The following is a 16,187-nucleotide window of genomic DNA, read 5'->3' as shown; positions in this document are numbered from 1 at the left end:
GTCAATGGGCAAGTTTGCCCAAAGGCCAAAATTCCCATTTTGGGCATATCTCTGCAATGAAACATGTACAGCGATACAGCTAGGTGTTTAATGTGTGTGTGACTGATAGTGCTGTGTGGTGAAGGTGGCTGTCTCTTGTTAAAACCTTTATTTAACTAGGGAAGTTGACAGAGCTCCACGCTTCACATCCAAACAGTTGTGCACATTGACTCTGGGAGCTGCCCAGTAAAACCACAGTGGTCCGTGGCTGGCCTCAGAGCAGCTCAGCTGCAGCAGCTGGGGGCTCAGGACACACTGGTACAGTAGCAGTTGTAGAGAAATTGAGTGTGTTACTCTCTCACTTCCTTCACACACATTTTCCCAGCCCGTCAAAGTATTTGAAGTGGCTATATGTTTGAGAAGTGGATCACAAAGCCCCAATTATACCAGAACTAAATGTTGTTCTATGAATTTTCAATGTGGTCTACTCTGAACGTCTCACTCACAAACCTGGCTGTTTCTGCTGTTTCTGGTTTAGCTTTGTGCAGCCCTGTAACCAACCCAGAAATGTCAAAGGTCAGCCTCAGAGATGATGTCATGTTTTACCAAGAGCAACAAACACTGTCGCTGACCACAGTACATGGTGTGGTATGAATGTCCTCTGTAGAACAAGCGCTCAACAGTGGAATTAGACCAGTGTCAATTTAAAAAAAAAAGAAAAGAAATTACAGTATTTTTGGCTGTGTTGATATTTATTATTTAAATCTGACTGTGTTTATGTCCAAATACTCAAAAAAAAGGTATTCAGGATGTCACCCAGATTTTACTGCTGTCATGATGGAAAAGCCATTAAATCAGCATTTAGATGATGATGAGATGCAAAAACTCTCATCTGAAATGTGATACCACTTGCTAGCCTGTGTAGAATAAATTCCAATAGCAGCATTATGTATTGGCAGGTTTTCAGGGTGTCATTATGGCATTTTTTTTTTTTTTTTTTTGGTTTTAGCATAGCAGGTTTCAAGACTTTCCAGTTACAGTATGCTTATCCAAGACTGGAATGCTCATTGTATTCACAACGCAGTGAAAAGCTAAAGAGGCGGGGAGGTGCAGTGAGGAGAGTGCGGTGAAAGATGGAGAGGAGAGAGCGATGATGGAGGACACTTGAGAGAGGCGTGCTCACCACTGCTCCATGCTGCCCTATATTTCTGCTCTGCAGCACAGCATGACTGACCTAGTAAAATCAATGAACATTCTGTCTTAGGGAAGAGCAAGGGCCCACTCTGTTTATTCTAGGACTGTATGTGTGTGTGAGTGAGAGAGAGAGAGAGAGAGAGAGAGAGAGAGAGAGAGCTTAAGACTTAAAGGGATAGTTTACTCATTAAAAAAAACATTATTTCATTACCCACTAGGTGTTATGTTGGGTGATAGTGGTGCTATTTTACTCGCTTTTCAAAAACTAAAACGCACGTATGACTGCCGAGTGCACATGATGAGAAATTTGCTGTAATTACTGTTTTTAACTGTATTTTTCCTGACATCAACATCCAGAAAGATCCGGTAACTTCCGCTCTTCCTGGATCACTTTGTTGTCAAAATATGTAAATTCAGTCGTTTGTTCATAGATCAACAACAGCACTAACTGAGTCATTTAAATGTGAATGTAATTAGCCACTTCATCGAATGTTTTTTAAACTGCTCCACGATGATAAGGCTGGCACAGGAGAGCTTCCGTGAACCACGAACAGTTTTTCTTTTTGTAGATTTTAAATGTTCGAGATCATAAATTACCCAGCACAGATCTGTTTAGCGCCGCTGCTGCAGTCATTTGCCAGATGACTGAAAGGGAAACGAGCGAAACAGAGACCTTCAACACGAATGCTAATCTATTATTATATTTTTGTTGTTTATCTCTAATTGTGTTTTGGATTTTACCATTAATGCTTTATTGATATAGGATGTTTTCATTAGTTTAATTAGCTGAACTGACGTGTGTGTGTGTGTGTGCTTCTGTGTGATGGACAGCTCGTTTCATTCTGTGGCGGAAGCTGAAAGTAATGGGATTATTTGCTGCCACCAGTACCAGCAGGAATATGGTGAAAGGCTGCTTACTTCCACCAGATTACATATACATACTGTTAAATAAGTTGCACACATGGGGCTGAGTAGCTCAATGAGAAGAGCAGAAAAAAGCAGGTAAAAAAGAAAAGAAAAGATAATCTCACAAAGAAAAACAATGCAGGCAAGGTATTGAATATAACAGCATGATTCTGCAGAATACACACAGTTAGACATGTTGAAATGCACAAGCAGAGATTAGGACTTGCTGTATGGTTTTATTGTATCGAAATACATGAAATGATCAAAGCTGACTGTCACTCCACGTATTAGACTGTAGGCAACTTCAGAGCATCTGACTGTGAATCTGTGGGTCAGTCTCAATCGAAGGGCTAGATGACTACTAGGTCGCAGCCCACGGTGCCCACGTAGGAGGCGTCCGACGTAGGTGCCGATAAAAAATTAAAAGTTACTAAAAGTTTAGTGAACTGGGACGGTGTAGCCTGCGGAGGATTCCTACGTCATTATTATCGAGGCTTCCCGAAGCGCATTCGAGTGATGCAGCGTAAAATGCCGAAGTAGGTTTGGGAGGTGTATCGGTGAACACCTGTGCATGAAACAAAACGATAAGCAGCTTCAACGCTCTCAAGATGGACAACATTGATTCTGTAGTTTTATGTATTTTATTTTATTTTGTCTTCGTGAAGATGCAGAAAATTAAGATAATTGTTACACCTCACAAATTGCAACACACTATCCCAATTAAAGTAAGTGTACACATGGCTACATTGTAACGTACCTGATGCGCTGATGGTTGCTATGGAAACATCATGCAAAATGCCTATCTAACTCATCTAACTAAACTTGCATTTACAGGCTTTGTTCGGATACAGTTAACAGCTAAACCGAATCTATGGTGGTAATTATAGGCATGAAAACTTATCAAAACGTCATGATATAAACATTAAGACGGTCTAAAACATGCTTAATAATTCCAGCAATGGTGGCTGATCCAGAAATTCAACTGGACCGAAAGGTACCCTGGGAAGTCGGCCGCGAAGCATCGTGAAGGTGTTTTCTGCAAATTAGTCAAAAATCGGCTGGATCTGTGGGCTGCATTTGCAGGACCCTGCGCGGTAAAATTGAATTGGGACAGCACTTGTCGCGCCGCCGTGACGTAAGCAGCCTACAAATACGACCTAGGTAGCGTACAGCCTTTGAATTGGGACAGAGCCCATGTGTGCACGTGTGCTGGACTCAAGTAGGCACCATATGAAAATTTCATGTCCCAATTATCCTGGCCAAAATAATTTATAAAAAAAAATAATTGCAATCCATGGTGTTATCACACTAATCAACAAAATATGCCCCAAACCCTTAAAGTAGCACTAAAACATACTGGAATCAGCTGACCTTACATTTTGTTTGGCACCTCGTCTCGCTGTCGGACGCTTTTCTCTCGCAGGCACAACAGAGCAGAGCCGCCCGCTGCCTGCCACACAAAAACATTGTCAGACGTGTGAGAGGGTAATGTAATGTGGCACCAGGCAGGGGTTAAAATAGCTTAGCTAAATAGCCTGATGCTTCATTACTGTTTTGATGCCATTAACTCATTTTTTTAATTCAAGTTTTACAGTAGTTTTACACTATTCAGCAAGATATCAACTCAGCTGTTAGAACCCTGACCTACAACAATAAAAAAAAATATGGATTTCTAATCAAATATTATAGATCATTGGTTAGAAATGACAGGATTTGAACATTTCCCTGCATTTTGGATGGCAGAGCATCCAAGTGCACAGCCAAACAGTGGAGAATTTTTTTTTTTTTTTTTTTTTTTACATCTCATGTTGTTTACAGTTTTATATCAGGGGTCCAAAGATACATTTGTTTAAAATGTTATGAACACTATAAGAAAACAGTTTTGCACTGATGGTGCCTCAGAAATGAACAAGAATCTTTTTCAATTACAATTTTCTTTATTCAAATTTTGTTCAAAATATTGTATTGAGTGAGCTGTGACACCCCCAACATCGTCCCATCCCTCGCCTCCTTCCTCCCCCTCACATGGAGCAGGAGACGCTGCGTCCTGCTGCTCTTTCATCCACAGCTTTGCTCTCTCCGTATTTCATCCTATAAGGTGTTTTGTGCATTTCTCTCTTTTCTCTCACCGCCTGTCTTTCATCACAAAATAGCGACGTGATGCCAACATGAAAGACGTGCGCGTGCATGTGCGCACTCACACACACACACACACACACACTGACAGCGTGTAGCAGGGCTCACCGCTCCGAGGACACAGCAGCCGTTGAGAGCTACCTCTCTGCAGCTTTCTTTTCTTTCACTGCCTTTTCTGTCTTCCACTCAGCCTCCGTCTTGTGAATGCTTTGTCATTTTTAGCACATCTACGTGTCTAGTTAGGGACATGTGTGGTGTCATGTTTCAACACCGGGTAATGAAAACAAGAACACATACTGACTCAAAACACTGTGTCACTGACATGTGCTGTGTTGAAAAGTAATGCAACTGCTTTGGCCCAGGCTAGAGACATGGATGAGATGAAAATGACATCATTAAAGCATTTGAATGCATTCCTATACTTACTGTAAACAAATGAGACCATAGTCCAGATGGGGACAATGGCTAGACTCTCATGATGTTTGAGGCAGCTCCACATATGCCCACATTAACAACTCACCCCACTGCAACTACCCAATATGATCATTTTCATAAAACTTATACTTTGCCTAATGTGGCATAATGCAAGGAGGGATAAAGTATGGACAAATTATGTAATTTTAGCAAAGAATATTTTTTATAATTGTTGTTATTTTAATCTTTTTCAGTCTTCAACCCAACTGCAATGACTACAGCAGTTACTTTTTTTGGCTGACCCATAACTGGGTGACCTGTGGGTCACGAGGAAATTCACACATCACCAGCAGCCTCAATCTCACAGCAGCGGTACAGTCAGTGCTGTTGTCCCATTTCCTGTAATCTTTTTGCTTTTTATAACAAAAAAGATGCCACTTGCTTCCCTGTATTTTTCTCTTTATCGAAGCAGAAAAAACGTTGGAAATGATTTTTCTCATAAGCCTTTCACTTCTTCCACTGCTTGTCATTCTGGGATACTGTAAGGTTGAGCTCTGTTTGCTCTGAAAGAACAGCGACCTCTCGCTGTTTTGTGCCATAAAGCAATCTTAGCTGGATTCCCTCCAAATCCACTCCATAGCACACAATATAAATTGCACTGTCAAGGCTGATATAGAGGCTATTTGTCTTCATGGTTATGGTCTTGTTTGATTATGCTAGTTGCATTAATGTCAAAATCAGCATTGCTGCGTTAAAGAATACAAAGGAAAGAAATACACTTTTTCATTTGAGTCCAATTCCAAAAACAGAGGTCAGGCCAGATCATATCAAGTGAACTTTATTTCTCTAACACCTGAAGAACGCAACACTTTTTTGGAACGTGCTGCTCAAAGTTAAACAGAGACTGGCTGAGGAACGAGATGAATTGGCCAAATAGAAAAATAAATCAGGCAAAAAGCAGGTAGGACATCAGTCAGAAGTAAGACTTTAAGCTCTTTAATCAATTTTTTAAAATGGCAACGTATTCTGGCAGTGTAAAACACTAGCAGGCAGGCTGTTTCACAGTCTCAGTCTGAAATAGTGAAAGTGTGATCACCCTTTAGTCTGAGCGTGGATGCTGAAACAGCCAAGTGAAAATGATCAGAACACCTGAAGGTCCCGTCGGTGCTGAAAGAATGCAACATTTCAGAAATACACCAAGCTGCAAAGTCATGCTGAGCTTTATATTTATTATTTTTTTTTAATTTCAGCACTGCTCAGAAAACTTCCAGCACTATACTGAACATGTGATTGTGGTGCAGCTTAATCTGAAATGTCATATTCATAGAGTTGTTAGCTATATGGCGACCTTTGCCAACAAAATACTGGCATTTTTGAGACAATCTTTCTTTTTTGCTTTTTCCTTTGTTTTTTTGGCAGAGATTTTTCTCTCTAAATAGACATACAGTGATTTGGAAAGGATCTCTGTCATTATTGAATTTAGAGTTGCCTAAAAGGATTACAATCTCACACTGAAATTGTGGTTATTGCTTAGTAATTCTTCCATTAGACTGGCGCTTAGGCCATGATGAGAATCCTGTGTGTGTGTGTGTGTGTGTGTGTGTGTGTGTGTGTACACGCTAATAAACATCTAGCACGATGGAGGCCAGGCTGAGACAGCCCAGAGCAGTGTGTTGGAGTTGGTGGAAGGTGTTTGCACTGACTCCGAGCCAAGGGAAAGTCTCAGCCTGCATCCTGGAGGACTGTGTGTTCTTGACTGGGCCCATTCACATTGAGTGACACACACACACACACATACTTGCTCACACGCATGTATGAACAGGTACACGCTTTCTTTGCACACATGTATCACCCTAGTTTGTAGTAAATGCGTACCTGCTCACTAATTTCTGCCTTTTTCACCACATGCACAGCATTGTATGTACACACACACACACACACACAAAGGAGGGACTGAATGCCTCAGGTTACCCTTGTCAACCCTCACTGTTCTCATTTGTGATTCAAATGGCATTTGTCTTTGTCTTTTGGAAAAAAAACCCGAGTCCCTGCGGTGGCAAAAGTCAGCGGTAACGTGACATGACGTGTCCTCTCGTAGCTGTCGCTTCCCGACGCCTATTCACTGACCAAAAAGTCAAGTTTGCAATTCTTCACCCGCGGATTCGCAAGCCCGGGATTTATTTTGGAATCTCTGCCGGAGCCGCCAGCATTTCTCTCCTGCCCGGCTGCATCAGAAGATCAGTCCATTTGAGCCGCCCCACACACACCATGCATGCCTCCATGCCTCCTCTCCCTCTCACCTCGCTCTCTATTTCTGCTCAGCTCTCGTTTTGACGTCGCTGGATGCCATCCATAGTGAAAATCCTATTTTTGGGAGCCGGCGGCTACTCCTCAGCGCTGCTGTCACTCTTTTCCTGACTGTAATCCGCATCATTAATTCCTGCCTGCGTGCCACTTTGCAGTACAGTTTTTGGACACGCAACGATAATCATGTCTTTCCCCCAGCCCCTGAGGTTATGCGCAAACAGGAGGGTGTGTTGTTTTTGTTGTTGGCAACTGAGAACTAGGAGATCACTATGAGAGAGAGAGAGAGAGAGAGAGAGAGAGAGAGAGAGAGAGAGAGAGAGAGAGAGAGAGAGAGAGAGAGAGAGCCTGTGGCTATTTATCTGTTTTGAGTTAACAGATAACTTCTGCTTGGGTTTTACATGTTGAACTTTTGCCTCTTCAAAATGCCATCATGAATGCGGGTGGAAATGCAAATGTTATTGAGTGGATCGACGGCCTGGAGCAGCCATCTAGGGTTTTGTGTTATTGTATTGCTACCTTGACATTTTTCATCAGAAAAAATTGCAAAATATAACCGTGACCTTGAGGGGATTGAGGGTCAGTGCCTGTGAATCCGAGGCAAAGCACATCTCGCCCTCGCGTCCTCAGCACAGCTTTGGGAGAGCTGCATTTCAGCCAGAATGGGCTTGATGATGATGCCTAATGTTGTTGCAGAAAGTTCACATTGTAATCAGACTGTCAAAACCAGCAGGCTCATTGTATGTTAGAGCAACAATCACAGCCTCCCCATGTGACAGCTAATTGCCATTAAGAAGTTCCAGTTTGCAATTATCACACCCAGCGTGGGAATTTTCTATTTCTCTCTATCTCTCTCGCTCTCTCACACACACACACACATACACACACACTCACACACACACATCTTCATTTCGATTTAAAGGAAAGTCATAAGCCAGCAGCCTGCATGGCACATTATTGTGTCTGAGAGCAAATTGGCTTGGCCCTGGAAGGATAGGCAAGAAAATTGTGTGCATGTATGTGTGTGTGTGTGTGTTTGCGCGCACCCATTTATAGGTGCACACATTTATTTGCATTGATGTGTAACAAAATTGTGCTTTTCCTGTCCCCCTCCCCTCCCAAGTGTCCTCTGTGTGTTTTCATGCCTGCCTCGCTGTCTGCCTCTGTCATTAACATGACTATCTGTTTGACGGGTTGCTGTAGCAACAGATAAGGTAATAACTGTCAGATAATATAATGTGATGTCAAAATATAATAAAATGGCCCCTAAATGGGTCAAATGGGTAGATGCAAATCTACTGATTCAATAAATTGCCAGATAATGTAATAGCATCTGCAGACTAGTATTATAACAATGAAAAAAGGTGACGCTGCTTATAATGTGATAATTAGTGATCGAGATAATGATGTAGTAACACTATCTGGAAAAGGTCATACATAACCATGTTTGACTCATTTAGAGGCATGTTTTATTACATGTTGACAGGCTTTTACATTTCCCAACCATTATTCAATTATCATTATGTTTGCTAAGTTGGCCATCCCTGAGACTGCTGCAGAAACTGAGAGGAGGTGACATTATAAAGTTAAGCCCAGACTGGAGCTGTGTCTGCCTTCAGAACAGGCTTAAAGGACTATAAATGATTTTGAAAGTTTGATCCATTTACTACAGTTTCTCTACATTTTACAAATAAAATTTGTCTTCTTGGTTGAAACACTCATATAATGCTTCGGTGGCTTCTGTTTCGCTCTACGCAATTTCAAGTCATCAAAACACAACAGTGCAGCTTGTCGGAAAACTAATGTGGACGACTTTATTACAGTGCTGGAATACTGGTGTGAAGAACTCTGAAAGTATATTTTCACATCATAGTGGAATGAATGGAAAGGTAGAGACAAGTTAGGCAACATCCTAAGTTTCCAACAGTGCACATTGTTTCAGAAGTTGAAAACCTTGCCTCATGGCCCATTATTATTCATCCAATGAACCATCCATGTCATCCAACCTACGCCTTCTGAAATGAAGAGAGGACAATGTGATAAGAAGCAATGGACACGATCACCGTCATCGTTCTGCAACTCATCTCCCCTGAGGACCAGCCCAGTTACACCGGACTGTACTTCAAGCGCCACTGGGTCACAGCTTCAGTCACCACTTTCCAGAAAGGCCATCTGTCAACTGTAGACTCTACAAAATTTAAATGATAAGAAAATCCCCATTTCCTCAAATAACAAAGCAAACTTTTCAATACCATCCTTTCTTCCCATTGTACTCATTCTCCAACCGTAACAACATACTCTCTTCTAGGCATCGTCATCACACACGCTGAACACATAGTGGTGTCATCAGCCCTGTTAAAGGCACAGTACACAATTCTGACCACGAAGCCCATCCCAGTTCACCTGGACAACACATGTCAGCAAGTTCCTCCCAATATTATCAGATTACAAAAATAGATAAATAAATAAATAAAATCATCACCCCCCACCATCCAGCTTCATCAGTTACAGCAGCCTTGATCAGCTTGAACTCCTGGCACTAGGATGCCAGCACCCTCCATCACCCAGCCCTACCAGCCACCACAGCCTACATCAGCTGGGGCACTTGGCACTGGGATGTCAGCGCCCCCATCCCCCCATATTCATACAGCCTGCACTTCCAGGTGCACATGGCTTCATCTGGGATGCTGGGATACCAGGACCCCTTTCCATCTAGATCCATCATCTGCAACAGCCGCTATTAACCAGGGCACCATCAGCCAGATTCAACAGCCTACATCTCCAACTGCACCTTGCACTGGGATGCCAGCATCCTCTGTCATCAGACTTTATCAACTACAGCTGCCCCCACTAAATGGGGCACCTGGCATCAGGCTGCTCCTGGTGTCCAGATCCCTCAGTACCAGGTTCCCCTGTCGTCCAGCAACCTGCATCAACCAAGGTACCTGATCCTCCCAAGCAAATCAGCGCCATCACATCCATTCAGGCCTCAAAGATCTCAGCACAGTGTATATATATATACTCCTGATCAAAATTTTAAGACCAGTTGAAAAATTGCAAGAATTTACATTTTGCACTGTTGGATCTTAAGAAGGTTCTAAGTAGAGCTTCAAAAAGAAGAAATGGGAGTGAGACAAAAAAAAAAAAAAAAATGAGTAAGCAATTTATTGCAAAAAAACATTAAACTGAAATAGGCTGTTCATCAGCTGAGCAAAAGTTTAAGACCACAGCCTTTAAAAGCCCAAATCTTCACAAAAATGTGGATTCAGTGTCATTTTTCTTAGAATTACATCAAACAGAAACTAGAAGGCGTTCAGTAGAGCATTCAATTGTGAAGATATTCCAGTTCCACATGTCTATATGTTGGATATTCACCAAAAAATAATCATAGCTGTGGCCACACCTCTGTTTGGCCGATCAGTGTGAAAAATGAAATCAGTTATTACAGGACCAACCTTTCCACAAAGTTTCATGGAAATCTATTCATTCATCCATTCAACGTAACCTCGGTCTAACTCGGTCATTTCCCTGTAATTCTGCAGCATGTATTTGGTATCTTTGGAAATCTTTGGATCTCCACCAGAATTTAAAATTAAGATCTGTGGATTTGAACAAAGCTCAGCTACACAGCATGCATTTGTAATCATAAGCCCATCAATGGCACTGGCTGCGTTGAAGAGAACTTTATGTGTAGTTCACCAGCTGTGTGTGGGTGTGAAAATCAGGGCAGGAGGTGACATTTGCAGTGGGGCTGCACTGTGAACAGATTTAAAGTGATGGTCCTTCCTTAGACAATCAAACATTCGTGAAACATCCAAAGAGCAGCTCAGACAATACAAATGTTGAATTTTTAGTTGATTAGATTACTAACTTATTTACTTATGAATGTGTGCTGCTGCAACAATGTATTGTAATTTCCTGTGAAGGATCAATAAAGTGCTCATAATAATAACTTGCTGGTTGGAATCCCTACAACACATTAGAATTGGAATAAATACAGGCATATGCTGCTGGTGTCTTTTTATAAAGAAGAGGTGAGAAGAAGAAGAACTTTTCAGGTCCTGTCAGTCTCCAGGGAGACTTAGGACAAGCTGCAGGAATTATATCTCCCAGCAGGCCCCGGAGGAAAAGCCAGACTAAATCTCCCAGCATGCCTTGGAGCAAGCACTGGAAGGGAGTGCATTTCCCAGCTGGCCTGGGAGCACCTGCAAGGAGGAGCTGGTGGAGGTTGGCACCGTAACCCTGACCTGGGTACGAGGCTAGCAGATAGAGGAAGACTAATTCACAAACTACTCCCAAACTGAATTTATGCAAGACTTTTACCAAATTTTGCAGAGGAGTATGATGTTGAATTGCAAAATTAATCAGCCTGGCCCTTTTACCATCAGGAGGTCATGACAGTGTGGATACCTGACAGAAAATGACACTGAATCCACATTTTGCGAAGATTTGGGCTTTTAAAGGCAGTGGTCTTAAACTTTTGATCAGCTGATGAACAGCCTATTTCAGTTTAATGGTTGTTTGCAATAAATTGCTTACTCAATTTTTTTTTTTGTCTCACTCCCATTTCTTCTTTTTGCATTTTGAAGCTCTACTTAGAACCTTTTTTAAGATCCAACAGTGCAAAATGTAAATTCTTGCAATTTCTCAACTGGTCTTAAGATTTTGATCAGGAGTGTATATCTCTTAAAAATGGGGAATCCTCTACGTAGAAATGTCTTTTTGGTCAGTGATAGTTATTCGTAGGTCACTACTTATGCTGTAAAGAACACCTTGACTATCATTCATTTTGCAAGTTTGGTTTTTGTCAAATGTTTAATATCTTATTTTTGAACTTCAGTCTTCATTTGTACTCATATCTCCTCTGGTGGTAGGAGGAGGATAGGAAGGAGATTAGGCATATGGGGGAGTGATCTTCTGTCTTTAAGATTTCACACTTGAGCATTTTTAAAAAAAAAAATCTTTTTTTTCTTTCTTTCTTTTTTAAAATATATTTATATTTTTAGCCTGGCATCAATTTGTTTCCCTAATCAGTCCATTTGAACAGAATGAAGATGCGTAGGAGTCGAGGATCCATGGAACCGAGTCGTTATCACTGAGGCCATTCTTCCAATTGTCACATTATTTTGCTGCCTTTGCTGCTTCTTCTTCATCCACCTTTCTTTAATTAGGTCCTCTTTGCTTCTTTTCAGCCCCGGTATTATTTTTTTAACCAGCTGACATGGTGCAAATTGGTAATGTAAGGCATAGGGCCTCACATTACCTGCAAAGAACTACAGTAGGCAAAATATGCAGTCGGTTTCAAACAAATCAGCAGCAAATGTCCAGTGTGTGTGTGTGTGTGTGTCTGTCTGTGGATGTGGGTCTATGAGTCAGCAACAGTGAGGTGGGAAAAAAAAGTTTTGTTTTCTGTCTTTAGAAGAAAAGTGTACGTGGGTGGTGAACCCAAGCCCTGACAATTTTCTCTCTATTTTTGTAGCCCTCTGTCTCTCTCTCTTTCTCTCTCTCTCTCCCTCTCTCCCTCTCCCTCTCCCTCTCTCCTAAGTCAAAGTGAATGTATAGAAAGCTTGGTACTGAATCAGATTGCCACAAACTGCTTTGCACAACAGAAACAACGCAAATGCAGATAAAAACAAGGATATTTACAACCACCTGACAGAACAAGTACATCAGCAACTCCATGAAGTGGGGCTGCAGCTCGTATGCATGTATGCCTCTGTCTGTCTTTTCACCATAATTATATGCAATGCTTGCCCATACTCCTTAAAAATAAAAAAAGCAGAGTTGCGAATTCTGACTCAGCTCCACCATAGTGTCCACCATCGCTATTATCTCAACCATCTGCACAGCCACACACTCACAGACAGAGAGGGAGAACTCATGTTTGTTCTCTGGAGGAACATCCATCATCACAAACTCCACTTTTCTCGCTCTCAGTCTCTGGAGAGAAGGAGGCATCTGCTTCCAAAAAAAATGCACAGCAATTTTTGTATGCAGAATGGTCTATTAGGAGGAAATGCTGGACCTCCAGACAGCGCTGTCAGCAGATGTCTGTAGATCCGGGCGACAGTTTCCAGCAGATGTCTCTATACTGTGACTGCTGTAATGTTTGGATTATGAGCCCTTGAGGCGAGGCACTAGGACGCAGAGGCCAGGTAGTGTTGGGTTGTATTCAGTGTTCATGCTAATTTGTGTTTGTGTGTGTGCGTGTGCAGGTTTAGCAGAGTTCATCCATATGGGCGAGGAGGTGGACGGGGTGGATGTGCGAGCTGAGGTGGGCCTGCTGAGTCGCAACATCCTGCTTCGCGGTGAGATGGAGCCAAACTGCTACGGCAACGAGGCCTGCAAGTTCTTTGACTTTGACACTTTCGGGGGGCATTTGAAGGTATAGTGTTGTTTCAGTTTTACTATATACTATATACTTACTTACTATATACATAGCTAGAACAATTACATAAAATCAAAACTATAAAAATGTTTTGCCACACTGTGTTTGGACTAACCCTAACCCTAACCTAACCCTAACCCTAACCCTAACCCTAACCCTTTCACACCTGCTTTGTTCAGTCCAGCTGAATTGAGCTCTGGTGCGTGTATCCCCTTGGTGCTGTTGGTTTGGGCAGATGTGAAACCAGCAATCGCACTTGTATGTGGACTATAACAGCCACACTGAGACCCTGTTGAGAAGAGGGACTCGGCACAGGTAGAAATGAATTCTGTAATTTGTTTGAGGTATGAACACGAACCGACAAAGACTCTTCCCAACTACAGGAAGTACCATGTGTTCTGGTAAATACTCAATTTTGTATCGATAGACTAGTGGTTCACTTTTTGCAGACGGACACTTTGTGTGAGAAAAACAGATTTAGCCAGTGCCTTCTTTGTGAGGATAATACGTTGCCAATGGAGGGAACTGGAAAACAGAACAGAAGAGAAAAACTGCAACCATCCAGACTCTTTTAGACTATAATACACACAAGCGTCCATTAATTGTGTGGGATTGTGGGATATGATCCCATCTATATGCCCATCCTCCTTTCACAATGCCGTGACATGACATTTATTTGTTTGATCAGCTTCTGTTTGGCTGCCCCCTCAGTGTTTATTTGGAGAGAAGACGCCTTGGCATTCCCTTTGCTGTTGAATCTGTAAATGTAGAATAACAGGATGTACAGTATATTTAATGTCCATTGGTGTTTGTCCCTTTGCGCTGTACACAACTTCCCTTTAATAATCGCGGTTTCCCTCTCCAATAAGAGTGCATAATGGGACCAGAGAAGAGGACTGGACCCAATTACAGTACAACAGTTAGGGGTTGGAACAACATACAGCAAACACCAAATGATTTAATTAATGCTAATGCTCCAACAAGAAGACTGTTGTCGTGTCCCAGTTCTCCTCAAATAAATTTGGCTCAAACAGTTCCAGTGGATGTGTTTTTCTCCTAAGTTGTTATCATGTTTTTAATTTGCTCTGAGTTGAAATCTTCTGCAGCTAAACGAAGGCAGATGTGGGACAGAATGTGTGTTGTGGCGCAAGGAGCCCAATTGCCAAGATGAACTGAAATCATTACGCTGATTTTCAAATGACTGTTCTGAGCTGGTGACGGCGTCCTGGTGATCCCACTAGTCGGTCAGAGTTGTGTTGGGCGCCGCTTTGGGAATGGACAGCTGTTTACTGAAAAAAATATCAAGGCATATGTCAAAAAAAAAACTGGAGCAGAGCCATGATCCTGATCCTCAGTACATTCCTCCTCCTGTTGCATTACACTTTGAAAGACTACATCTTAATGAAGCATTGTTGAAATAATTTGAATAGTCAGATGGCATTAAATGGAAACAGGGTGGAATCAGATCAAAATGGTGAGCGAGACTTTCATTTCTACAGACCAATGATAGGAAAGAACAGCAACATTAAGGCCACAAATATGTTCTTGTGGCATAAGTCCAAGTCCAAGTCCAAGTCCGAGTCCAAGTCCATGCACTTGCCCCCTTCCAGTTTAAAACTGGAGGAGGGCAAAGCATTCAAAAACACAGTATCAGCCACTGCCTTCATCTAGATGCTTGTTGCTGCTAGATAGGGGCCGGTTTTGGCCTAATCAAGATTCAGATGTCAGCCAGGCAGTGCTTTCCACCTCTGATTTAATGGAGTTTGATTAACTGTACATTTATTGTGTAATTGTTTTATTTTGTACTCTGGGGGCTCTAGTTTCCCGGCGCAGCGCGGGGTGGCGCAGTGAGGCGAACCCCGCGCAGAGCTAGTTTCGACCGGCGAAATGGCTGAGGCGGACAGTTTCCAAGTTTCGCAGGCGGAGGTTCGCCGAGATGGGAGTGGCGGCGCAGCGGGGGGAGGTGCCGACAGATTCGGCTTGGCGTACTGACAGTTTCGTGCCAAAAGGCTTCGCTGAGGTGCGCCAAAAGCTCGCCATCTGAAACCAAGGCGGAGCGGAGCCGGCGCAGTGGAAGTTTGGCTGCCTGGCGCACATCACCAAAACCTCACGATCAGCACAAACGGTGCCAATCTCCTTTGATCTGACATCAGCTGTGACGGGACAGTTGATATGGAGATATATGTATGTGCTGATTGTGATCGTAGCATTGAATAGTGTTTTTTTCGGTATTTATTGCATTGTTCATGTGCCTGACATTCCGGAAGCCTGCCTGTGAGGTTTTGGTGACGTGTCCGCACTGCTCGCCGGTCTCCGCTCCGCGCCTGTCTCCTAAGCTCTGCTCCGCCTGCGGCAATAGACCTCCATGTCAGCTGTGTAAATGTTCATTACGCCTTCACGCAGCGCATTTTAAAGGCGAGGACAGGGGCTCATTTGATTGGTTAAATGTGAATCGGCTGTGTCAAACCCACTCCACGCCTTCTCTCCTCCCCTCCGCCGGTAGGAGGAACGGCGGAGTACTTGCGCCACCGAGAACGGCGTGCCAAACTTGGAAAATCCGCCTGGCCACACCCAGTTGGCGAAGCGCATCTGCGCTACGCCCCCTGCCTCGCCTGGTCTGCGAAACTAGAGCCCTGGTTGTCAAAGGGAAACCCTCATCCTGGATTGATTTCTCTAAGACATTCTGATCAGATCCCACACATACATGGTTGAACATATTATCAGTTGTAGTAGTATCCTGGCTTTTAATGGAGTTTTAGCTGTCTCGCTGTTACTTCTGTGGATTGTCTACCCTGTGCGGAATAAAGTTCTCAAGAAAGTCCTAAATACTTGTAATTTTTGGTAATCTTTGAGCACAGATAGTCAA

At 42.7% G+C, this 16,187-nt stretch overlaps 1 protein-coding gene across 2 annotated transcripts in view; it reads left to right on the top strand.

Moving 5' to 3' along the window:
* cemip (cell migration inducing hyaluronidase 1) overlaps positions 1-16,187 on the top strand; it is a 174,073-nt gene that overhangs the window by 119,449 nt on the left and 38,437 nt on the right. For both annotated transcript variants that reach the window (XM_030048402.1, XM_030048403.1), the window contains exon 12: positions 13,149-13,318. In XM_030048402.1, the coding sequence (XP_029904262.1) occupies positions 13,149-13,318 (170 nt within the window). The remainder of the gene's footprint in view (positions 1-13,148; positions 13,319-16,187) is intronic.

The sequence above is a fragment of the Myripristis murdjan genome, chromosome 3 (genome assembly GCF_902150065.1).
Source record: "Myripristis murdjan chromosome 3, fMyrMur1.1, whole genome shotgun sequence".
NCBI classification, from domain to species: domain Eukaryota; kingdom Metazoa; phylum Chordata; class Actinopteri; order Holocentriformes; family Holocentridae; genus Myripristis; species Myripristis murdjan.
This window is presented reverse-complemented; position numbering and strand designations above follow the sequence as displayed.